Source organism: Globicephala melas, chromosome 11 (genome assembly GCF_963455315.2).
Source record: "Globicephala melas chromosome 11, mGloMel1.2, whole genome shotgun sequence".
NCBI lineage: Eukaryota > Metazoa > Chordata > Mammalia > Artiodactyla > Delphinidae > Globicephala > Globicephala melas.
In genome coordinates, this window is record NC_083324.2 from 90,932,028 (window position 1) to 90,957,926 (window position 25,899).

Consider the following 25,899-nt stretch of genomic DNA (forward strand, 5'->3'; position numbering starts at 1 on the left):
AATTATCCTGAGAGTATTTACCTTTTTTACTGCGTTAACATTTCAGTGATGGTAATGGCTAAAGGTGGATCAGCCATCAGGGTAATGCAAACCAACATGACCATGAAATACCACTTCACATCCCCTAGGACGGCTATGTTCACAAAGATGGATAAAGGCAAGTGTGGGTGAGAATGCAGAGTGGAACCTTCAAACACTGCAGGTGGAAATGTAAAATGGTGCAGCCACTCTAGAAAACCATCTGGAAGTTCCTCAAAATGTGAAACAGAGTCACCATATGACCCAGCAACTCCACTCCCAGGTATGAGCACAAGAGACATGAAAAATATGTCCACATAAAAACATGTATACGAATGTTCAGAGCAGAAATATTAACAATAGTTAATAACTGGGGAAAAAATCCAAAGGTTCATGCACTGGCATTTAGCTAAACAAAATGGGGTGTCATCTATCCATAAAAAGGAATCAGGAACAGATGCGTGCTCCAGCATGGACGAATCTTGCAGACATTATGGGACGTGAAAGAAGCTAAGGACAAAAGGTCACCTATTATAGGATTCCATTCCTATGAAATGACTAGACCAATACATAAGAGACAGAAAGTATGTTAGTGGTTGCCAGGGGCTGGGGAGGGTTCAGGAAAATGGGAATGACTCCTAATGGGTACAGATTTTTCAGGGTGAAGGCGATGAAGATGTTCTAAAGTTGACTGTGATGATCATTACACAACTCTGTGAATATACTAAAAACTACGAAATTGTACGCTGTGGGTAAATTTTATGATATGTGAATTACATCTCCATAAAACTAAAAACAGAAGAAAACCAAAAGAAAACGTCAACAGGTAGCAAAATTCAACACAAATCAATGCAGTGGCACCAAACTAAATGAACAAATATTGCTAATCTTCATTACCATTTACTAGCAGTTAAAAAAAAAAAAAGACAGTTTCACTTTGGAAAGTGATAAAGCAATAGAAATTGTTAACAGTATTAAATCTCAACCCTGGAATACACATACTTTGTGTGACAAAAACGGAACCACAGGACTTCCCTGGTGGCACAGTGGTTAAGAATCTACCTGCTGATGCAGGGGACACGGGTTCGAGCCCTGGTCTGGGAAGATCCCACATGCCGCGGAGCACCTAAGCCCGTGAGCCACAAATACTGAGCCCACGCACCACAACTACTGAAGCCCGCGTGCCTAGAGCCTGTGCTCCACAGCAAGAGAAGCCACCACAATGAGAAGCCCGTGCACCGCAACGAAGAGCAGCCCCCGCTCACCGCAACTAGAGAAAGCCCGAGTGCAGCAACAAAGACCCAATGCAGCCAAAATAAATAAATAAATAAATAAAATAAATTTACTTTTAAAAAAAAAGGAACCACACATAAGGCATTTCTCCTGAATACCAGTATGACGACTATTCCTAGGGAAAAGCACTTGTGAGATCAAGTTGTAAGCTAGCTGCTTTTTCACGGAATGCTATTTTTACTTGAAAGGACAACCGATGCAGTTATTTGTCAGCCATTTTCTCAAAAATGAATAAAGTGAGGCTGTCAAGGAAAAAGTAACAATGTTTGCTGCCAACGACAGAATTCACGATTTCAGGCAAAAATTACAATTCTGGAAAACGTGTATCTGCCACCATGAGTTCGACGGCCTCTCAACACTTAAAGACTTTCCCGATGAGTTCAGTGCAGAGGGAAGATTCTTTGAAACAGCGTAACGGAAGGTGCCGATGACTGGTAGGGGTGGATAACCCAGTGAACCATTATTTTCAAACAATCAATACAAGACATTACAAAATTGTGTGTGGGTCAGAGAGCCATTCGAGGGAGAAGGCAAACCAATGGATGTTAACGTAACAGAGCAGGAGAAGCTCACCGATGTGGGTTCAGATGATGGTAACAACTGACCCTGAAGAAACTACCACTGGTTGAGTCTGGGTGTGAAATCAAAGAATAAAATCTTCACAAAGGCTCCTCCCTCTTCCAACCACCTCTTTGTCTGAGACCGATTTTCTTCGTATATGACTGAATGCAGAAGCAGACCTAAGAATCTAGCCATCACCTCCTAGGCCAGACTTCAAGGACATCTGCAAAAATGGAAAATCATGCAACCCTCCTCTCCTGTAACTTTTGGGGTTTGGAATATTGTCCCTTTACATGACAATGTTCTTTGTGTTAACATGTAATGGGGGTTTGTGTTATTTTTAAATGAGTAAATATTTCTAAATTACCTCAGTCTTTAATTTTAATATGGTAAATATCAATAAATACAATCCACAAAATAAAAGCCTCCTGGGGTCCCTCAATAGCTTTTTAAGAGCAGAAATGGGTCTTGAGACCAACAAGCCTGAAACCAGCAGGCTGGATCACCTTTTCCGTGGTTTAATTAGCTACACCGTGGTTTACTAGAGGGTTTGAGGGCCCCTGTACTTATGTCTAGACCTACAAAGCCCCCAAAAAGCTCAGGCTCTAAAATGAAGCTACTTAAAGTTGAATCCAGATAAATCATTTGCTAACTATCTGACCTTGGACTGGTTTCCTGTCCAAGCCTTAGTTTCCCAATTAACTACTTATCTCATAGGGTCACTTGGAGGATTCAGTGAGAAGATATTAGTCTAGAAAGGATCTTTGCGGCAGCAGTGGGCAAGCGTTAGCTTGTAAGGATCACCACACCACGACCGGGTCAATGCCACATGGGCATCAGGGCACCAGTGCTCACGGTTTGTCACTCTTTTCTTTTCCAGGTGAACCATGGGGGCGAGGCCAGTTGCTAGAAAGAGACTTCAAGGAGCTTAGTTAAAAGCTGGCACTGTGGTTAGCCAGCAACATCTTTCTGAGATCCGGGGGCGGGAGGACAGAGCCTTCACTGTCATTATCTGTACCTGAAACAGAACGCACAACTCTGCTTCTGTTCTAATGCCCTGTAGGAGCTCTGACACCACAAACACCAAAAATGACTCCCTAGGAAAACACTGTGGGGAAAGGGGACCCTGATCACAGACAGGAGAGGCAAGAGGGAGGCACGCGCCCTTCACGTAATAAACCAAAGCGGCTGCTCTGTGAACTGCAGCACAAGTTTCTACTAAAGACTATTTTGATCAGATGATTGGGAAAGGGGAAGGTTTTCAAAAATTAAAAATTGAATCAAATTAACTTTGATTTGCAAACAAAGGGAGAGTTCTCAAAGGAATCCCCGTTCTGTAACCGCCTTGCTATTTATAGCAGCCGTCCACCCAAATGGCAAACACAGCCAAAAAGCCAACTCACGTGTCACTGGGAGGTGGATGGGGGGGCGCTTGTTAGGTGAAGATGATGGTGCCTGAGACGAGGTGTGTTTTGTCCTCAACAGCTCATTAATTTTAAGTGTCGTGGGAACCTGCAGTTTTGCTCCTCCAAGTAATTATCTTTTGTCTTAATTTGTAAGATTCTCCAGAAGAGGAAAGAAGGGGAAAGGAAAAAATATTCACTCTCACAGGAAAAGCCTAAACCCTGTGAACATAAGAGACAGAAAGTTCGAGATGTACAGAGGACACACACACACACACACACTGTCTCCAATTAAAAGAAATAATTGGACTCATTTCTTTAAGGAGAGGAAAAAAGCATTTATCACGGCGAACCATATTAGGAAATTGTTTTGTACTCAGATACAAACACCTCTGCATTAATGAACAGAGACAAATATATTGATTTGTATATACATACTCTGAAAGTTAAATGGTCTGTAGACAAGGGTTTCCACACCACAGCGAGCAAAACCTTTAAATCAAAGGCTGCTATTCTGACTTAGGGTCACTTCAGAAGGTAAGGTTTGCTCCCAGAAAGGGATGAAAAAGAAACGGGCAAGAAGGCACTTTAGAAACATCTTCACCAGCAAAATCCCACGATCATCTGTAAGGTGGAAAGCGATGCTTTCCAAGGAGGAACTCACGTCTACAGCTCCAGAGTCTGTACTAAACGGTGTCCCCCCATCTGACTCTGTCCACACAGATCCGGACGAGATTCCTGGGGGATCCACAAGGCAGTCGATAAAACGCTGATCATAAGGTCTTTAAAACCCTCACTCCATACACAACCTCTTGGAGGGACAGGGATAGTTTGGTTGCGATTTCTAGCCACCAGGTCCAAACACATCTATGCCTGAATTCCCACAACTACAAAACAAACCAGCTGCCTGCCCTTATCTGCCCTCCAGGAATCGCTAAAGTATTCAAAATAAAGTATGTAAAATGCTATCCGTTCTTCAGAGAAAGGAGCTGTGCAAATATAAGCAAGTTGGATCTTCTTAAAAGCGCCTGCTGTAACAGCAAAGACCCACATGTGCAAACAGTCACTCCCTCTCAACAGAGCGCACAGGTCAGCAGCGGCACTTCTACCTGCCCCCTTCCCCTGCCAGAGCCGGGCGCCCCAATCGTGCTAATTATTTGTGCTGCCAAAGGCACCTCATCTGAATGACAGCAAGCCTTTTATTAGGTGAGCAGGAAAGAGGACTCCTCTCTTGGCATCTGGCAAAAGTCCTATGATATCCTGAGATGACCCAGCACATCTAACCTTCACCTTGAAGGAGAAATACAAGAGCCATTACCGAAAGCTGGGCCGGAAGGTCTGCCAGCAGACACACGATGCACAGGAGGAAAGAAGAAGCAGGAAGCTGAACGTGGGACTAACCCCCAAATTACCTAAAATAAGACCCGTCCCACCCCCAAAACAAATCGAAGGGACAAAAAAAGAATCGCTGTAAATAGAGAAGACTGCTACGGAAAGGCAAAGAGAAGCACGCCACGTTTCTGATCTGCAGCCAGATATTTAAATGTAAGCTTCGTGTCATTACAAGGCGTCCTGACTCGGGGAAGACAGACTCCATCAATCGGCTGGCACGGAATCCTTGTTACTGTACAAAAGCCGCACTTGCTCCCTGGAGCCAGTTCAACTTTGAGTCACTATTGTCTGAAAACAATGGAATGTGTCTGCCAACCTGTGCCAACAGTTCAGAAGGGTTTTAATGCCGCCTGTGTTGAGTGCTGTAACCCAGTTTGCCCTGGGTAAAAACGGCTCCACTGACTTAGCTCCAGCAATCATGTGTCAAGGTAGAGAAAGCCAGGACTTGTAGGTCAGCATAAGCCCCATGAGGATCTCACTCACGCTGGGAGCCCAGCAAGGGCTGAAACCTACAGAGGCCTCCAAGCACCCTGCGCCAGTATCACAAGCAAGTTCTACTGGTTTACACGGAATTTGCGAAAGCCCTCTGGGATTTCCACTCAGTGAAATCTTATCACTTCCGTTACGTGTGTAACAGGAAACAAATCTCTTGAAAAGAAGTTTTAAAGCAAATTGGATTTTCTTCTCTTTGTAAGAACCTGACTCTGTAGGTCATACAATGTTTTTCCTATCAAAAAACTTGGTTATTACCAGGGTTCCAAGATCTAGAAATGTGAAGACGTGATGGATACTGATGTAACGTACCTGACAGAGTTAGACAGATTTGCCAATTAAACACGTTTCTTACATAGGATCCTAATAACTGCAGACACCAAAGTGTGAAAATGGCACATGGCCTTTATGAGAATACAAAGGTCAGGGCATCAGAAAGACCATCAATCCAAATGAATGGCTTCTGTCATTGAAAAATGGTTTCTTGGCCCCCTTGGCCCCCAAAGGAGCCAAGGAAAGGACAAGACGGATGGCCAGATGGTGCCTGACCCCCTGCCTGTCTGCGATTCAGGTGGCTCCGTGGCTCTTGCATTCTCCAACATGCCATGGCAGGGACAGAGGACTGACTGCCTGGGCTGAGGGCCTGTTGGGAGGGTGGGCAGTGGTCCAAGAGGAATCTCATACTTTCTCACCCTCCAGAAATAAGACAGAGCAGAGAACTATGGGTTATACTCAGAGGGGGACAAGCGTCAACTCTGAAAGAGCAAATGAATGAACTGATTTTGTAGCTCAGGGTTTCATAAAGTCCTGCGATCAAGGATATGAATTCTAAAAGGCCAACCACTTCCGAAGTGAATGGCAAGACTCCAGCCCACCTTCGGATCTGAACATGGAAGCTCTGACTATTCACAACAAACTGGGGGAGAGAGACACCTTGACTGTGTGCACAAGAGTTAAACTGGAAGGCACTCCATGTACACAGTCACTCTACAAGTTACAGAAGAATTGGTTATTTGCAGAATAAAAATATTAGTACAGAAAACCAAATACAGAAATATCTGCATTGTAATAAGGACTGTTTTCAAGTTCTCCAAATAAATTCTGTAGATCTGCTACGGTACCACACCAACCCCCCCAGCCAGGAAAGGAATGACTTTTGGAAATCCTATACTCACACTGTATAGTCTCTGGGAACAGCACAACTTCCCAAGTGACTAAAATGTCCCCTTAAGACAAGCCAGATGAATTTAGCTGGAAATACTAAACACTGAGCAGCTGGGTAAACAGCTCAGCGATTCAATTTATAATATGTATGATATAAACGTATCCCAGGCAAGTATGGACAACAAAATTGTTTGAAGATTCTGAAAATCGTTAATTTCTTCAGAACTGCAGAGTATCACAGTTCTTTAGAAGAGTCATGGGGCCTGAGGCCAGCAACAGGACAGTAGCCAGCACCCCCTTTCTGAGAACTCAGTCAAGCACCAGGCGCTGTGCTGAGTGCCTCTGTCACTCACTCATTACTAACAGACTTGTGTTCTCTTCAGTAAGCTATTATTCACATAGCACGTGATCCACTCATTCAAGGCAGACCATCCAGTGGATTCTGGCATATTCACAGAGTTGTGCAACCATCACCACAAAAATACAAGTTTAAAATGTTTTCATCACCCCCAAATGAAACGCCATCCCTACCCACTCCTGAACCCTAATGTCCGTCCGCACACCAAACTACCAGGGGCCAGAGCAGTCCTAGATGTGTGTGTATATCCCCAAGGTCCCGCGTGGACCGAGAGAGCAAACGCTTCAGCAAGATGAAAAGAAACAGGGACGGGCTGGTCATACTGGTGGACGGGTGTCACCGGCGACCATCCACCACACTCGGAGCAACTCCCTCAGATGCGGTCAGTAACGTCACGGTGCTAACAGCAGCCCCCTCGGGCAGCCCTCACTGCGTGCAGATATTTGAAACGTACTGACTTTCCAGGATTCTCTTATCAACTGCAAGGTTGTTCTAGACTTCAAGATCTTCTCACTCACACGTGGAGTTAACAGCCAATACAGCGTTCTCTACCACATCGGAATAAAACCTATATTGACTCACTTGCCAGTCACAAAAACCTATGAAAGGACTTCGCTGGTGGTGCAGTGGTTAAGAATCCGCCTGCCAATGCTGGGGGCACGGCTTTGAGCCCTGGTCCGGGAAGATCCCACATGCCATGGAGCGACTAAGCCCGTTCGCCACAACTACTGAGCCTGAGATCTAGAGCCCGCGAGCCACAACTACTGAGCTCGAGATCTAGAGCCCGTGTGCTACAACAACTGAAGCCTGCGTGCCTAGAGCCCGTGCTCCGTAACGAGAAGCCACCGCAATGAAGAGTAGCCCCCGCTCGCCACAACTAGAGAACGCCCGCGCACAGCAACGAAGACCCAACGTGGCCACTAATTAATTGATTAATTAAAAATAAAATAAAAACCTATGAAAAAGCACTCCTACTACCTCTTTAAAGATAAGAAAACTAAAACTGCCCAAAGTTGCAACCACATACGGTCAGACAAGCATCAGTGTCCTGATCTCAACCACTAGGTCAAGTGGCCCCAAATGGAAGAGGGGTGGAAGGTAAAAGAAAAAAGCATTCCTCAGCTGGAGAGCATCTCCCCGTGGCACATGGGGGGACCCTGGCTCTGCCCACACAACCCACCCCTCCACCGCCCAGACAGAAGGGCTGTTGAATGCACCTCAAAGGCAATCACAGGACAGAAATGGGGTGAAGTCACCCAAGCAACCGCTTTTCGGCCCTTAACACAACTCCCCCACCACCACCATGTCAATCCAAAAGCAATGAAATTATTCCAGCTGGGAGTCCGATAACATGTTGTTTAAAAAACACTTGTGGGAAAAAAAAAAAAAAAGACTTGTGAGAAATGTCCTTCTTCAGAAACAGAGGAGCACACAAACAAACAGTGGTCTCTGCTATTCCTTCCACTTTTCATTAAGTGCAAAACAAGCATGTGGAGAATATACAACGTGGGGCTGATGGGAACAACCCACCCTCACTGAGTTCTCCTGTGCAAAGGCTAAGGAATGCCTCACCACCTAGGAAAAACCAAAGCCAGCATCATTCCAGACAAAAGCATTAATTCCTCTACCCTACCTCACTTACCCTGCTGAAAAACAATTACCAACGATGAGAACCTCTCAAAAACCGAGCCACTTCAAATATCAACTTGTAACACAAATACAAGAGCCACGTTTTGATTGTGTTGTTTGATGGCCAAATACAGAGATTAGCTAAGGGCTCTACTGTTAGGATCATTTGAGGTTCTGTATACTGAAGCACATTCTGGAAACTCTGAAGAGCCATCGAAATGGAAGCTGCTGGAGGCACTGTTACCGTAACCCTTGAGTGTTGAGGCAAGGTCAAAAGCACGTGTGATGCCATCCTTGTCATTTCAGATTATGCATTTTAATAAACACATCCATTTCCCTTAGGATGCGCAGTGGGTTATAAATGAGAACATCTGAGTCCTCTGCAATGTTTGCGCAACTAAACATGTGCCTGGGGTCACCAGGCTCTGCCAGGGGACTACTGGGGTCAGGGCTCCTATCCCTGGGAAGTTGAGCACTGCCCCAGCCAGGCCCCATTAGACACCTACGGGGAGGGCAGGGGGAGCGAGCATTCTCTCCTGGCATCAGCTCCCACTAGCTCCACTCCTGCTCTGTAGGGAACCTGCTACTTCACTGGGGTTCAAGTTTAGGGGAGAAACGAGATAAAGCAGGACACCATCGGCAGCTTGGGTTCTCGTTTCTTCAAACCAACACAGCCTAAATAAAACTCTGGACCTGCCGCCAAATCAGGGTTTGGGGCCAAAGCTACCCCGTAATAAAGAGTTAGTTTTCCCCATTTTGTTTTCTGTGCATTTATTTCCCCACATTTCAGTGAGGGTGCTGCGCCCGGGGGAGGTGCAGATGCTGCTGCATTTCCCGACACTCCTCGGCATCTCCAGCATACGAAGCGGGGGCAAGCACCGCTGGACCAGAGAAATCCTGTGTCAGGGAGAAGAGCCCAAAGGCAGCTTGCTTCTCCACTCTCTCACATGGAAAAACTCCGCAATTCTGAGGACCTGCTTGACCACGTGGTGACTATGGCCTCATCCAGGTTTTCCCTGTTAGAAAATCTATTTTCACACTTGGTACACTGTTCCCCCGAGTCCAAAATCAGAAGGAAACGGAGATGATCTGTCTGTAGATTTTACTTTTTGGAAAATGAGGGAGTTAAAAACTGAGGCAAGTATCAATCAATCCGTCAATCAAAAACTAAGGCAAGGGCTGGGAAAAGGAACGCCCTCATCTCATTCACGAACTGTACCCCGCCTTTTCTTCCCATGCAGTCAGAGAACTTACTTTACTCTCCAGAATGATTCTTAGCTCATGTTCACCAAGTGCCCTCTAAAATCAGGGAGAGGGGGCCGAGGCGTGGGAGGGCCACATGAAGGAGGACAAGAGCATCCCCGGCCTCCCCGTGGCACAGGTGTCACACCACAGGGCCCTCTCATCCATCCTGGGGAGTGGCAAGCCCAAGTGGTCGGCCTCATGGCTCAGGCTCGCTGGGAAGCTAGCAGTCGTCAGCGCGTTGCAAATCTGATCGAGCTTGGGGCTCTGCAGGTGCTCTCTGAACCTGAACTGCAGAAGTGCAGTTTTCTGAACCTGAAGGAGGCCCCCTCTGAACCCCAGACAGAAGAAACAAAGTCAGTCAGGGCTGGTCCTGGGTGAGCCCAAGCAGTTTCCTCATATACATAATCAGCGACCATCTATCTGCTTTCTTTACCGATAAAGCCCTGGCCCAATGCCATGCCAACAGACCAGGTAAACACCTTCTGTCCTCCCGCAGAGAACGTTCTATTACAAGTGAACCCTCTTTAGGAATATCTGTTTCATTCTGTTGACAGATGTCACGTTTAAACAATTATCCGCTTTTATAACTGATAGGTACCCGAGATGAAATCCCATTACAAGGAATTTCAAGAAATTCTGCTCTGTATTTACAAAGAAAAGGGTCTCAGTAAAAACAAAGCAGGAAAGACAAGTGCAAGCTGCCACGGGAATTCTGCCACTGTTTGATCTGTGTTTGTTGATCACGGAAACAGAGTTCTCAGGGATCCCAGCCTGACTGCTTGGAGGATTCTTGTGAAAACCACTAGAGTCCTGGGGTTCACTGCTGCCATTCTGCAACTCATACTCTGCGGGAGACAACAGGGTACCAAGTTTCCTGTGGGTCATAATAGGGACAAGAAGATATAGTATAGATGGGAATGAGAAGGAGATGAAATCAGGGTGGGATATAAATGTTTTTAATCTGAAAATGGTACTAATGTCTCAGGGAGGAAAAAAATGGATTCCAGGAATAAAATTTTAGTTAGGGATCTTCACCCAGCTAATCAGGTCATCCTGGAAAAGCCCTTCCCTTTAACACGCAGCAATGCCCACCATCCAGCATAACAGATCTCAATGGTAACGATTCCTGTACCCGAGACACACGCAGTAACTATCTCTTCATTCCGGGATATAAGTGAAGGAAGGAACAAATGAATGGCCATCTACACTATCCTGCTTGTTTCATAGAAGAGGAAATTAACAATCAGAGAAACTAAATGCTTACCCAGCAAGGCACAGCTAATTAAGCCTTAAAAGGGGCAGGAAACAAAGCTCCTGATGACTAGTTGATGCTGATAAAGGCCTTTATGGGAACAGAACCGGGGGGGGGGGGGGGACGACAAACGTGTGTGTTATGCAATTTGGTGTTACAGTGTAATTTCAATTATCTAGAAATGGCTGGGAAAGGAACACTATTCCACAGCTAAATGTTCAGTTTTCAAAGATTATTACATTTTCGTTTTACCACTTTTGGGTGATGGCCCTCTAATCTCTGCTGCTGAGGACAGTACCTTCAGGAATCTCCTTACGCCCTCCTGCCGGGGGGCCTTACTCCCCAGTGTCACTAACTCTTGCTTTAATAACCTGCTGGTGGCAGTTTGCTTCCTTGTCATCGGCCTTCTTCACGTCACAGAGGATGCAGAACAGGGCAGGTAAGTAAGCTCGGCTAACTAGGTGTTGAGAACTCAGTGTTTTTCTGAAATACCGAATCTGAGGCAGAACCTGGCCTCCTCCGAAGACGACTTCTCTTTTTCAACAAAGCTCTCATCGTCCTCTGGGTCACTCAAAACTGGGGAAGCTTTCCTGACGGCCTGTGCATTTCCGAGCTGGCTTCAGCCCAGTCCTTCCACTGGCCTCGCAGAGAAGCAAGCACTGCCATCCTTTGGGTTCTTAAAGCCATGAAACCTCCAAAGACATGAAAGCCATGTGGCAACAGCACAACTGGAGACCCACGCAGAGCTGTGTCTCCCAGGCCATGGCCTGTGGCACTGGCTCTTTGCTGCTGTCGACCAGATGAGAGTGGTAGCTCCACCATCACAGCACAGGCTGGACCCATCGCAAAGCACACCTGTTCACATGCTCGCCCTTACAATAGGGTAGTGTCTAGCGCGGGGGGCATTTCAAAAATCTTGACTGCAATCTGCCACTTTGGGTGACGGGTGCAAGACATCAGACCTTCCATTTCTTCAACTGTAAAGCAAGAAACACCTCCTGCCCTGACCACCTCCCCATGACTCTGCTGTAGAGTAAGTAGATGGAATCAAAAGAGAAAACATAGATGAACCCATCCTGAAAACGCTCATATTTTTACTGTCATTCATGGAAAACAGCCCTCGATCCACCCTCTCACGAAGGGGATTTCTGAAAGACCACCCACTAATAGGAAATTAGAGAAGCCACCCCTTAACTATGAACATGTCTACACACACAGCTAACAGAGGCTACACAAACACTTCACTTAATCCCTACCTTACAGATGAAGAGGCGGAGGCTGAGAAATACTGAGTTACGCACTTAGATTATTAACCTCATCTCCCCGACAAACGTCAGGTTCTGAACTCACATTTTGTCATGTCTCTGCGCCCCCTAAACACAGCCCTAAGCAAGCAGGAAGCAGGACAGATGAATAATCACTCAGCTGACAAGGCAAAAATGCCCAACAGTGGTGCAGGCGAGACAGATTCCTGACACATCTAAGCGATGCTGGCCCTGCATCTCTACTTCCCATTGGATCCAGAAAGACAAGGAGTAGTTCGGTGCACAGCCGTGGAGGAAGAAAAATGAGAAGCTTTCCTCTGCCTCAATCACTTACTGGCAGCACTGGTTTTCTGCCATTTGTAGACGGGGACACTCGACCTTCTAGGGTCTCTGTGAGTCCCAATGGAAGTATGATCTCGAGCAAAGAATCTGGTTAAGAACTCACAGAAAACAGCCATCACCTCTCCCAACCTTATGCTCTTTGCTCCACTCTCCTTTTCTTTCGTCTTTTCTTACTTCCTTCCCCCCACCCCATGTTAATCCAATTACTCATCAAGTTCTCTCAATCCTACTCCCTGCAGTATTTCTTTATCTACCCACACATTTTTGTACTTATATCCTCCGAGTTACATTGCCATGATCACCTTTTAGTCCCTCGTTACCTTTGGCCGGGTAATTGCCTACAATTACAGCCTGTCAATGTGTTTCCTCTTCTTTAAATCATTTCCCTTTATGAAATCCTCTTAATTGATGCCAACTTAATCTTTTCAGAATGTAACTCCAATTAAGTCACCTCCCTGTTGAAAAACCACTGAGCACTTTCCACGCCAACTTATTTATACTTTTCTCTCTCTCACATTCAATGCTTTTGTTCCTGTTTTGTGGGCTACGTGTCCTCCCCCACAATGTTAACAGTCGAGGGGGGAAAAATCAGTCTAGTTCACAATACATATGCATGTACTTGATTTCACATACTGGGTAACACTTTCCTTTCTTCACTATCTCTGCCTGCTAAAATCACAACAGTAAGTTGATCACAATAGCGTCTTCACAAAATCATCTTGACCATCTCTGTTTAGATGTGACGTCTTCCTCTTCCAGTTCCTACGTCTGCCGCTCTTATGGAATTTATCATCAGCTCCGCAAACGTAAGAATATGTATCCTCATCTTAACAATTTATTTGTCTAGGACACACTTGATTGGACTGTGTTACACCAATGACTGCTAAGTGCCTGGTACTTAAAGAAGCATCCAAAACTAGCTTCGCCACCAGCTCCGCAGCCTTCATCTTCTCAACATAGGATCGATTCTACGTTTCACCCAAAGCTTTGGATTTTAGCTTTTTTAACCCAAATTCAACAGCGGGCCTACCATGTCCATTGTGAACATGCTTGTGGGCTTTTCCTTTCCTGGGGGTCGACTGGCATGAAGATGAAGCATTGTTGGTGGCTGTTTTGACGTCTTCTGTCTCATCATCTTCCTCCTCGACGTCCTCCTCGTCCTGAGAGCTTCCGAAATATACCATGCTGTTGGGCAGCGCAGGAGAACCTAGTGGGTTTAAAAGAAGGTGCATAAACACAGGCCTGGATCCTCACCCCTTCCAGAGGCGCACTTCACATGGAGCCATTCGTTACGTTACAAACTGAAATCCTCATGACTGAGCAGATAAACAAAGCTATTTATCTCTACTGCCATTTTTAATTTATTTTTCAAACACGCCCCGGGAAATATAACTCCATCTGTGTCCTTTTAACAGATTTCAAGCAAAATCCCCCAGCTGGGGGATGATGCCATTCACCAAACATGACAAAGGAAAATTTTAAAAATCTCATTTGAATAGTTCCTAAGAAGGGAAGGGAAAAACCACCAAGGACTGAACTGAGCAAGAAAAATTAATAAAATTTATTTTTAAAAATCTACCCACGGCGTCAAGGACAAGAGACTATTCTGGGTTGTGTCTTTAACTTTCTAGACTTAAAAAGTATAAATGTGAGCTAACGAATTTAAAATGAAGGAAGAGACAATCAGAAGCAAGTAGTGAAAACAAAATATGACATTTCCTTATAGAAGGAAACTATCTCCTATTCATATGGGGTGAATGACAGGGATGGGTTCCCAAAAACCACAATATATGTGGAAGCTACTGTGATATGATGATCAGGTTAACAGCATGTAAAATTATTAAAATAAATTCCTGCATAACACTAACTGAAAGGCTGGTTTAAAAAAATAAAAAACCCTCTTCATACACATCCCTTACTCCTTTCACACCTTAACCTCCTTATCCCCAAATGGTTTTGTTTCTGAACATAAGACAGAACAAAAACACCAGAAAATAAGCTCAATATTACAAAGAAGCACAATACAGTTCTTTATCAAATCATGAATTTTCAGAAGGAGATCTGTCAATTAATTGGTAAACTGTTTGGGACCGAAGGCTGTTAAAAATCCCTCAAGTTAATTGATTAACTGATCAAAATTTTTTTAAGCCCCTGAGTTAATTTCTGGCCCCACATCAAATCTTCTTTCCCATTAGGTATCTTGAGGAGAGCTACTATCAAGTAACGGAAGAACTAATAAATGTGAAGCTAATTTCTTCTCGACAGTTTCCTGTGAATGAGCTAACACTCCAGGAACACCGGTCAAGATTCAAGTAACCAAGTTTCCTGTGAATGAACTAACACTCCAGGAACACCGGTCAAGATTCAAGTAACCAAATTTGCTCTCCTTCCCAAATAGGGATCTCAGACTTCAACCACAATGGTTTAAACCATTCCTGTCCAACTGCGGGACTGCATGTTCTCACAAGGAGACGGACATGACTGAGTGGTATCACGGCACTGAAGTGGGAAACCCAAACCGGCCAGCTCCCAGAAACACAAAGGCAAAGACACTCCCTTCCTCTTGTTGTCATCAATGACCTACCAATACTCAAAACCCTACAAGTTATGTGGGTCACACCACTGAACGGAAATGAAACTCCAAAGGGATGTATGTGACAAAAATTCTGTGGATAACAGAATTGGATACACTCTGACAAAAGCCATTTCCTTTGTTTTCTCCCCTTTGATCACTTCCAATTAGAAGCAGGCTCTCAACAGAAGGAAGGTCTGACACAGGCTTTGGGGAAAATCGTCTAATCAAATAGAAGTCAGAGATGAAGTTTTTCAAAAAAAAAGAAGAAGGAGGAGATATCTGGCCGTATTTCCACTGGAACAGTATATTTACCCGTGTACTAAGTGGTTTTACAATTGGTACAAGACTGAATAGAGAAAGAGGAGACACCACCCTTATTAGCTTCCTTCTTCGAAGTTTTCAGTTGGAACTTACCATCCACACAGATATACATAAGTACCTCCACAGCCAAATATACCCCTACCGTTAGATCCTTTCCTAAATATAACTTTTTAAGTACTTAAGAAAAAGCAGGAGAAACCTTATTTCAGCACTCAAAAGAGGTTCTGAGTAAAAAAAAAAGAGAGAGAGAAGAAAAAAAAGAAAGAAAACGAAATTTACCATAAGCTCCAACTCATTCTAGCATGTAACGTGACACAAGGTAACACACTACATGCTGCCAGACAGACAGAGCTGGGGAACGCAACACCCGGAGTTACAGGCTCAGCCATTACATTTCCCTCTTCAGTAGAATGAGAAGGTTAAATAAATAAATCTCTTCAAGTTCCTTCGAGATCAAAATATCCACATCTAACTTCCTTTAAAGAAGAACCTTCCTACACACTATCATGGATGCACTGACCAGCGGCTGAAATCAGAAAATGGGTTAGTACTGTGAAGAGCAGGTTTTCCTGTAGACCCTGCAGTAACTTCCACAGCCCATTCTGCCCTCTGTCGGAGGGAAGCAGGATTAAAGGCTATAATTCCAGGAAGTAAGCCATTACCCGCTTCACCTTCCTCTTTCCCGCCCCCCCCCCCCACCTCAGGAGAAAAGGCAATAAACTGCAACAGAGGCCATTTGGGAGTAACTTCAAAAGGGGGAAAGTAAATCTATGTTTCAAACAGAATCAGGTAAAATCTACATGAGACACATGAGAAATAATTAACTGCCACCTACAGAATCTGTTGAGGAGTTTTTGAAACTCAAACCCAATGTATAAAGCATCACATTCCTTACATTCAAGATTCTGAGAATGGGGTCAACATTAAATTTATGTTCCAAAGAACTAAAATGGAGGGGATGTTAGGAGCTCAGTTCAGAATCCAAGTTTCATTAACATCTTAAAGACAGCATATGGGGTAATTTCTTCAACAAAAACAGAAAACAACCAATCTTATGAATCCATTTTTTAATATAGATTTATTTATTACTTATTTATTTTTGGCTGCGCTGGGTCTTAGCTGCGGCACACAGGATCTTCGTTGAGGCATGTGGGATCTTTTGTTGCGGCGCGCGGGCTTCTCTCTAGCTGTGGCGCATGGGTTCCAGATCGCATGGCCTCTGTAGTTTGTGGCACTGCGGGCTCTAGTTGAGGCTTGTGAGCTCAGGAGTTGTGGCCCGCGGGCTTAGCTGCCCCGCGGCATGTGGGATGTTAGTTCCCCGACCAAGGATCGAACCAGAGTCCCCTGCACTGTAAGGCTGATTCCTTACCACTGGACCACCAGGGAAGTCCCATGAATCCATTTCTTTAAACAGCTTCTCAGCAAATATAAACAAAGTGATGGAACCTGTTACATATTCTAAAAGACAGAGGCTAAGAGAAAAGTGAAACAGAAAACAGAAGACTAGTAAAAGGGGAGGTAGAAGTGTGTGTTTCCTGAGGGACTCACTCTCAAACCAAAACTTATAATAATACAAAATCTTTCTGACGGGACTGGCTCTGCAGTCAGAAGTGGGAAAGGACACAATTTCTCTAAGGATGGAGGCACAGGGGATAAAAGCAGAATGCTTTCACCCTGAAAGGTGACTTGGGTTCTCATCAGATGACTGACATGTTGGTCTGGACCTGAAGATCAAGCATCAACAAAATAAAAGGCCATGAAGATTCTCAAGCCAGATGGGGAATGGAGAGGCTCGTACAAAGAAGGGAGAGGGGAGAAGTGGAGGAAAAGGACCGATGCTCAACAATAAGGATCCTCAGGCGGAGAGGTCAGTTAATTACTAACAGAGGCAAGATGCCCTTGGTTCAAATATTAGGCTTGTGCCAGTTCTCCCCTCCGCAGGTGCCACTCATCATGGACAGCACTCTCCCCAAGCCTGGGTATGGCCTTACTATTCTCCAGGCTTTGTTCAAGAAGCCACTGCCAATCTATAACCTGCCCCGCAGTAGTGGCCTCATCAACTACAGCCTTCTCCCCCAGAAAAACCAGACCTCCAGAATTTTACTGGGGACCTGCATACCTGTACCTCTCATTAACCTTGTAGTCAAACTGAAGCAAGGAGAAAAGACTAAATCCAACGAGTACAATGCTGCATATTCCAAAGCTCTGTCACCATGTAGCTACTGGAAATCCCTCTAAGACCCCGCTGACATGTCCATCTGCAAAGCCACGGAGAGGCCAAGCCAACATTCCAGATCAGGAGAAAGCACGGCACGAGGGGAAAGGCAGCAAAAACAGCTTCTTTCTTTCTTATTGACACAAAACCAGTAAGATCACCTCACATTTCATAATCAAGGTGACGGAGAAACACTGACTGTTGTCCGGTAATACCTACAGAAAAGCCAAAGAAGAACCTCAAACACATAAAAGAAAACCAAAAGCATCTGAGAAGCCAAACTAGTCAAGACCTTCACATAGGGCATATTTATTTCTTCTTAGCCTGGCTACAAGCTCAATTATCTAATTCACAAATAAGTTTAGAGGAGGAGGAATCTGCTAGACACACACAAAAAAAGAAAAAGATGAAGGAAAGGATATTTTGAAGCCCTAAAATCAACCAGAAGTCTGTGCTGTTCATCACTGGTGTAAATTATCCCACATTCTTCAGTATAAAATGGGTGAACAGGAATATCAGATAATCAAATTGAGGCCGTGTGAACAGAAAGTTAAATTAACATTTCGTATCTGAAAACAGAAGACTATACGTGTTTTTAGAATTTTTCGTTAAGAATAGTTGGCACCTTATAGATTCTCGCACGTAAGAGGTAAGCTTCCTCTCTAGAAAATTTATTAGGGAAACGTCTTCCCTCCAAATGTCAGATGAGGCAAACTTTTGAAAAGCTCATTGTGGGTTCAGCATTCAGAAAAACGGGCATGGATCTACGGGGACGAAAATAACCTTCCCTTTCTACAGCAGGGCTCTGCTGCAAAACACAGGCGAAGGAGGTGAAAACAAGGGGTCTGAGAAAGGAAGGGCTCTGCAGCCCCCACACCTGGTGTCCTCAGGTGGGCTCTCCCCATCAGAGGTGTAAGCCCCAATCGTGCAAGTCAGATGGGCTGCTGAGCACACAAAATCACACCATCTCGCTCCTTTACAAGCTCTGTCGTTTTAAAGGAGGAATCAATGAAAAGTAAACGCTTTTAGTGTTTTAAGAGCGTTAAGGATTGCACAGGGTATGAGGGGGCGGGTAGTTATACGTGTGTATTTAGTATGTACAGTTTTCTATTAAAATCGCAGGCAGATTTTTCTCTCCTGATTATTCAAGCACATTAGCAAACGTGAAAAAAAAATCTGAACTTGGATCAGTCGGTGGAATCGGGAGTGCAGAATGCATCTGCGCTTTGCCAAAGCCGTATTTCATTACTTTTCAGAATTAGCTGGCAATGTCTCCACAATATTTACTGAAGTGAAAACCAAATGTTTTCATCTGGACAAAAATCAAACTGTGGTATGTTACAACCACAACAGAAATCATTTTACTCCAAAAGCTTGCCTTCTCTAATTTGGGCTGTGGTTTCTATAAAATTGGATTCTTCTCCATGAATCATGTACACATACAAGCCCTCGTTCTCATTATCCTCCCTCCCCCGACCAGTTCTTTATCTTAACACGCTAAACATAGCTCAGCTCTATTTTGCAAAGACCCTAAAGGGATTCCTTGCCCGCTGGCATTAGCTGGGGAGTCAAATTCTGTAGCTTAACCTAATAACCTCTGGGCTGTTCCCCTCCCCCCATTCGGCGTGTCTGTAATTGATCTTCAGGATACACAAACAGAATGAAAGCAATCAGCCCCTACTATCATATTAAATTAAAATACAGAACTTCAAAGTGACCCGGTAGGGCCTGGGTAGGGGGAGAAAGGGATAGTTATTTACTGATTTCCCAAGTGAGAGGAGAGGAGAGAGCTCCATCCTTCGAAACTGGAGAGTCAAGGGAGAAAGTGGGTACAACTGCCTTGGTCCATTCATCCCGCTGTGTATGTACCGGCGCTGATCCAGGCACCAGCAACCCTCACAGACCAGACATCCGAACTCGCCCTGAACACTCAGGCACCCCGCACGTAAACACCAAGTGCCCTGAAAGACTGCGACGACTGTTAACACACTGAATGATGACCTCTGTCTCTTCCAGGTCGGGCTTTACAATTTACCAGGGAAGAAGAATTTACACCAAGACTTCCCAAACCTCACCCACTTCCACAGGCCCTGAGATGATGTGCCATATCCACCTGCTATTTTCTTTAAAATGATTCATATTCATGATTTAAATGGATTCTATTATATCAGTAGAAAATTAATATCACATGCCCTAAAAAAATGTAGTTAATATTACAATAAAATTTTTAAACATGCAGCTAATGTCATTTCTGGCACCACCAGGGGCACATTCAGCAGGGCTTGGGAAACAGCCCGCCAGCCAAAGGCCAAACACCAAGGGAGCCCCTAATTCCTTATGGGATAAGGAGGGGCCTGGGCGATGAAGCCCGTCCTGGAACTGCTCTTGCTTATAATACACACGTTATCCAAAAACAGGACGCCAATCATTGAAAAGGACTCTACGTGGAATCCAGAAGTCCAGGATGAAGCCTCAGCTTGGTAGTCACGTGCCCATTGTCAGGAGCCTCAGTTTACTTGTCTGTACAATGAGATTAATGTCTTCAGACATAACATCTGTGATGACCCCAAAGGCCTACGAGGTAGCATATGCAAAAGCACTGTCAACACCCACACTTCAGTGCATTAGGCTGACACATGGCTTCAGTGACAAAAACAACTCGAAACTATAAAAGCAGGCTGTCACTTTCCACAGGTGAGAGCATAGGCAATTTCTTTCCTCTCTGCTTTACTAAGTGGGAAAGTTAGCAAACTGGCAACAAGGGGAGGGGGGCAGTGCGGTGCACAGAAATAGGATGGAAACACAAAATGAACTCAATAGTTAGAATTTCTGGAACTTGGGCAGAGTAATGCCTTGTGAGAGCTGGAAACCTTCAGCCCATAAGAGCCTTTTTTCAAGAAGAACAGGGAGGAAGTGATGATATGACGGTCACTTCAGTGTCCCCCTCTTCAGTTACATGCTCCCAGATGTGCCAGTCTGACCGCACGTTTAGGAAATGCCCCACGGCAGGGCATGTGTTCTAAGAGCCCTGACATGAGGGACTTGGCAACGAGAACCACTTTCCCTCTTGACACGTCGGCTCACGTGCCGACCTAGCCGACCACAGCAATGGGAGAAAGTATCATTTAATTAAAAGCTGGAATAATCTGCTTACTGTCTTTCCCACGAGGCTGTCTACACCTGTGACCTGAAACGTACACAAACGCATACACATCCAGTCAAATGCAATGAGGTCTCTGGATCTCCTCCCAGCAACTGAATGTGCAGATCACACCACACAGCACCCTCAACCTAGCAGAAGTGGAAACAAGTCAGAAACTAACTTCATCAAGGCCACACAGAGACTACCCAGAGAACACCTAAGTCTGTGCCCTCTCCACCACGAAAGTGTCCACATATCCTATCAGACGTAAATACGGTAGAAGGGGCACCTTGCCTTTGGGACACGGATCCTGATGACTTTAGTGCTGTCAGCTGCCAGCAAGGTGCTCTGTAAACAAAACAGGACTCTCCTTACTTCCATCTACCTTCTCTAAATGGATTTCAGAAAGGACAAGAAATACTAAGGGACTCTCCAGAAACTAAGGGGGAGGCCACAGGCAACTGTGAGAAGGATACTGACTCCGCGCCAGCAGCCACTGGCAGGGAGAAGGGAGCTGCTCTATCTGCAGGGAGGGCAAAGCCTGGTCGGAGGCCAGCTAGTCTGGAGTGGGGCCAACCCTCTGAGCAAAATGTCTTGGAGTCTTAACGACTGATCGAGGTCACAGAGCAATTAAAGGGGATCCATCCTTCCCCACCTTGGCGCTTAAGGACATGATGGTTTCGTATTTCTTCATAACTAGCCCGATAAACTCTCCTGGCAAGTAAATTGCTTGCTCAGCACAACTAAGCCAAGTATACAGGCTCTTGGAAAACCAAGCATATGAGGAACATAAGGCCAGTCTGATCTGGAGAAAAGTGAGGGTGGCCACTGAAATCCTCAGGGTGGCAAGAACACCACTTTGTCTGTTTCCTCTCTCAAAAATTAAGATGCGACACCTCTCAAAGGATCCATCAAAGAAAAGCTGTGCATCACCGTGAAGAAGGCCTTCCTCCCCAGAGTCCATGTAAAGTACTCCCATTTTGCTCAAGGAAGTCCATTACTAGTGCCATAGTGTTCCTGGCAATTGGAGGATTACTTAATTGCTTTATAGCAGGTTAATCCCCTTTCATTCTGTGACCTCGAAATCACCCCAGGCTTCCTCAATACCCAACGGCAGTACTCTTATCAGAACATGTGCTCCTTACCAATAAAGCCAATGAATGCCTTTAGCGAGAGTTCCATGGGTGGTCTGTCTCTCCTGGTACCTGCATTCTCCTCAGCTGGTCTTTTATATCATTCCTCTTCAGTTGCAAACAGAAGGCTCCTCCAATACCCTCTTCGTCTGCCTAAATTCACTGGGAAACCTAAGTTAAGTCCACTGGATGGTCACCACATCAGGCACCACATCAGGCACCATCTGGCCTGCTTCACACCCATGACTTTAACTCCACAGCAACTGTGTGCCGACTACACACCTATTTTACAAAAGAAGACACTTGGACTTAGAGTGGTTTAAGTCATCTGCCCACGATCCACTAGGATCATTCAGCCTCCGGCTAGAGAGCCCTTCCTCTAGCCGAGATCATCTTACTCAATAAGGGTCTGGACGTGTTATGTCTCCTCTCTCAGCTGAAGAACGTTGGTGAACATCCAGCCCAGGGCCCACAGAATCGGACACGTCTAACTGCCCTGCTTTAACGAGGGGCCCCCCAAACAACAAGCCCAACACCATCCCAGGCCTTGGGAGGGGCTCCTGCAGAACTTTCTCCTTCTACAAAGCCAGCTCCATCCCAGAGAGCCTTGGGCAGAGTCCCTTCCTGTCCCACACGCGCACCCTCTACCCTGGCATTGCCTAGTTGGTCTATCGCACCTACCACAGGGATACTGCTTTCATGTTGCTAATCTGTTTTCTAGTGTCTGGCATATAAAAAACGTTCAATAAAGGCTTGCTGAATTAATTAGCAATTGAATGACGGCTGATCGCTGAAGATTCTCTAAGACCTGCGAAACAAAAGGCAAGCAGTCCCAAAACAGAAAGGACTGCTTCGCCAAGGCTGACAGCGTGGGTCTTTCCTAAGAGCTCCTCCTCCAAAATAGCTCTCTTTCCTCCGAACTGTGACACTGGACTGTGACACCGGACTGTGACACCCACGGTCAGAAGAAGGAACCATGTGTAGATGTGTATTTTCAGGGATGCCCCTTGGGAATCGCCTTGTTTGCAGAGCCCCATAAAGAGAAAAATATAAATAAGAGAATCATTTAACCTGCCACTGCTCTGCTGTGTTAAGCTTTTTTACCCTGCTAATAATCACAGTCAGGACAAAGAGAAGAAGACAGAACTCATTAAGAATAACGAGACCGGTGACAGAAAATGCAGCGATGGTTAGAATCGATGCACGCCGCCCAGGGCACACATCCCTCCCCCTTCTCGGCAAACGATGCTAATTATGCCTCTGGCAGGAGCCATGTGGACCCCCTTCAAAGCAGCCATTTAAAGATAAATACACTGCAGGCAAACACTTCGGGCCGGCTGCACTATTCACTCTTCGGTTCCTTTAGAGATTTTAGGTCATGATATTAAATAGGAAAGGAGAGAGAGCCCTGCCAAACTTAGCTGAAAGGTCTATGCGTGCCTTACGACAGATTTTTTAAATCTCTAAAGCTTCTTATCCCTGAACAACTGGCTGCTGTGTTGACATGTACACACTAATCCCAGAATTATTAATGGTATCATTTTTCCCCACCCCAGGCTTTCGCTGAAGATACTTAATGGAGCTGTGGGGAGAAGGCTGGGTCTTGGGCTTGCTGAGTGTCACGATGGGTAACGAACACCAAGGCTTAAAGAACTCTACTTGCCGGCTTTTTCTCAGTCTCAAGATTCATTCTCTTCCATATTCCAAATTAGCGCTGAGACTATTACGGGTAATAACGGAGGACTGGAGAAAAGGATGATCTGTAATCCTTGGAAATAAACATCGTTTCCAGGTCTTTGATTCCTTCATGATTTCTGCAGCCAGGCTTTCTTTCCCACCAATACTGAAGCCTATCAAGACTGTCTCCTTTACCCAGAGACTCCTGTAAAGGGTGATGGAGTGGCCGGGCTCTTGAGGCTGAGCATGAAGTTTAGGGCTCAGACAAACTCTGTTTGGTGTGGAACCCGAACGAAAAAAGCAGCGGCAGAATTAGAATGCAGGTGTAAAAGAAAAAGTTAATCAAATTCCCAACTATCAACTTTGTCTGTTAAGATGCCAGATGAGGCCAAGACTTAAGTGAGGAAGTGTCACCAGCAGTTGATACCTAAAAGTTAGAAATACATCTACATGTAAATCAAGAATTAGATAAATGATGAGACATCCACAAGATGGAAGGGGTATTTATGTGAGAGTGTGAAATAGGAAAACCAGATTGCAAAAATAAAAATATAATGCAACTCCAGTTGGGGTGTGTGACTTGTATTGTATATACACAGAGAAGGCTTAGTAACATTTTCACCAAGGAGACGATAAACAGTGGTTGTCTCTGGGAGATGAGAGGGAGGGGTATTTTGATTCTTTTTTTTTTGGTCTGTTTCTCCATCTTTTCTGCTGATCTTCCCTAGGGAACATGAAATACATTTATAACTAAAAAAAGTTTCAACATTTGAAACCGAAAGAGAATTATTAAAGTACCACTACAACAGGCTTTGTCTATTTAACCCTTGTACACCTCAAAATACGAGTTGTTGTTTTTGTTTTTGTTTTTGTTTTGCGGTACGCGGGCCTCTCACTGTTGTGGCCTCTCCCGTTGCGGAGCACAGGCTCCAGACATGCAGGCTCAGCGGCCATGGCTCACGGGCCCAGCCGCTCCACGGCATGTGGGATCTTCCCGGACCGGGGCACGAACCCGCGTCCCCTGCATCGGCAGGCGGACTCTCAACCACTGCACCACCAAGGAAGCCCAAAATATGAGTTTTAATTAGCTCAAGCAACTGCATATTAAAGTATGCCATCTAAGGCCACCAAATCCATTCCATTTCCAATATCATGAAGTACTTAGTGAATCACCTATCATTTGAGGCTTTTAGAAAAGCCAGATCAGGTAAACACACCTGACCTCACACAGCCCTGGCTTTTAAAATAAAATACCTTAAATCTAAAAAGCACAGGAGGAAGAGGAAGAGAGTGCAATACTCTGTGTCAAAACCTTATTGCACATCAGCTAAAATAAACAACGGAACCTATTTGTATTGTCTGGCTCATGAATGCAGGAAGAACTTTCCAAGCCTCAGAGCATTTTTCCAAAATTAAACATCTTATGTTTCACTTACTGAAACTTTTGTTCCATCTGACAAGTGACAGAAGTAAACTGTGTCTATGAAAAGACATGATTCTCTTGTGTCTCGAGCCTGGAAATGTCAAAGTTGGGTACTTGGGAATGTTTTCCCTACGTGCCATTTACTCGAGTACTAAGCATGCCTCTCCAAGCAGGTCCTCCCTGAATCACCCCAAACCAGAGGAAATATGATGTAAACAAATCATGCATATACAGGCACGTGGCACAAACATACAAATTCCGCTCGTAACTAAATTCCATAATCTGCAGAGCAGTTTTCTGACATCCTAATAGAACACGATCAGTGAATCTTCCTAAAGAAAAGAGTTAAGGCATGGCTCCAAGGTAAATGTGGCTCCAGTGGGATTAAAAAGACACAATGAAGAGTCTTACCAACACAGAGCTTTAATTGTTTACCTGAACCATCTTGCTTCTGATGACACTTGTTGACCCTTCAAAGATCCCTTTGGCTCAAATTCCTTCTTCTGATCACCTGGTCCTACTCACCCTCCACTGCTCATGACACCACCCCACCGTCTACCAGCCGGTTGGTCACTCTCATCTTTCCTCTTCCTTTCACCCTTCACAGCCAATCCTGCACTTGATTCTTTCCTAGTGGGTTTTTACACCTTCCTTTCCATCTCCACCCTCAACACCTAGGATCACTAGACTCCTTCGGCAAAGAGCTATGTCAAACCCAAGGGAGATGCTGGCAGGAGGCCCTGCTACCCACCCCACCTCCCTTTCGTGAGGGAGAAGTAGTCTGCACTGAAATACAGTTATTCTCCTCCTTTATGTCTTGAGTCTCCCAGGACTATCATATCAGTAGCCTGTAATCTCAAACAAAAACCTCACCCTTCATTTTCCCTTCCCTAACAATTTAGTCCTAAAGCAAACTGGTACAAGGGGTGTGTGTGTGTGTGTGTGTGTGTGTGTGTGTGTGTGTGTGTGTGTGTGTGTGTGTGTGTGTGTGTGTGTGTG

The 25,899-nt window shown here is 45.0% G+C and overlaps 1 protein-coding gene across 9 annotated transcripts in view; it reads right to left on the minus strand.

Annotated features, from left to right (window-relative positions):
- JARID2 (jumonji and AT-rich interaction domain containing 2) overlaps nt 1-25,899 on the minus strand; it is a 243,617-nt gene that overhangs the window by 34,769 nt on the left and 182,949 nt on the right. For 8 of the 9 annotated variants that reach the window (XR_009566002.1, XM_060308687.1, XM_060308682.1 and 5 more), the window contains one exon: nt 13,445-13,621. The exons of the other annotated variant lie outside the window; for it this stretch is intronic. Coding sequence is in view for 7 of the 8 variants with exons in the window: in XM_060308687.1 (XP_060164670.1) it covers nt 13,445-13,621 (177 nt within the window). In the remaining variant the exon portion in view is untranslated. The remainder of the gene's footprint in view (nt 1-13,444; nt 13,622-25,899) is intronic. 9 annotated transcript variants of the gene reach the window in all.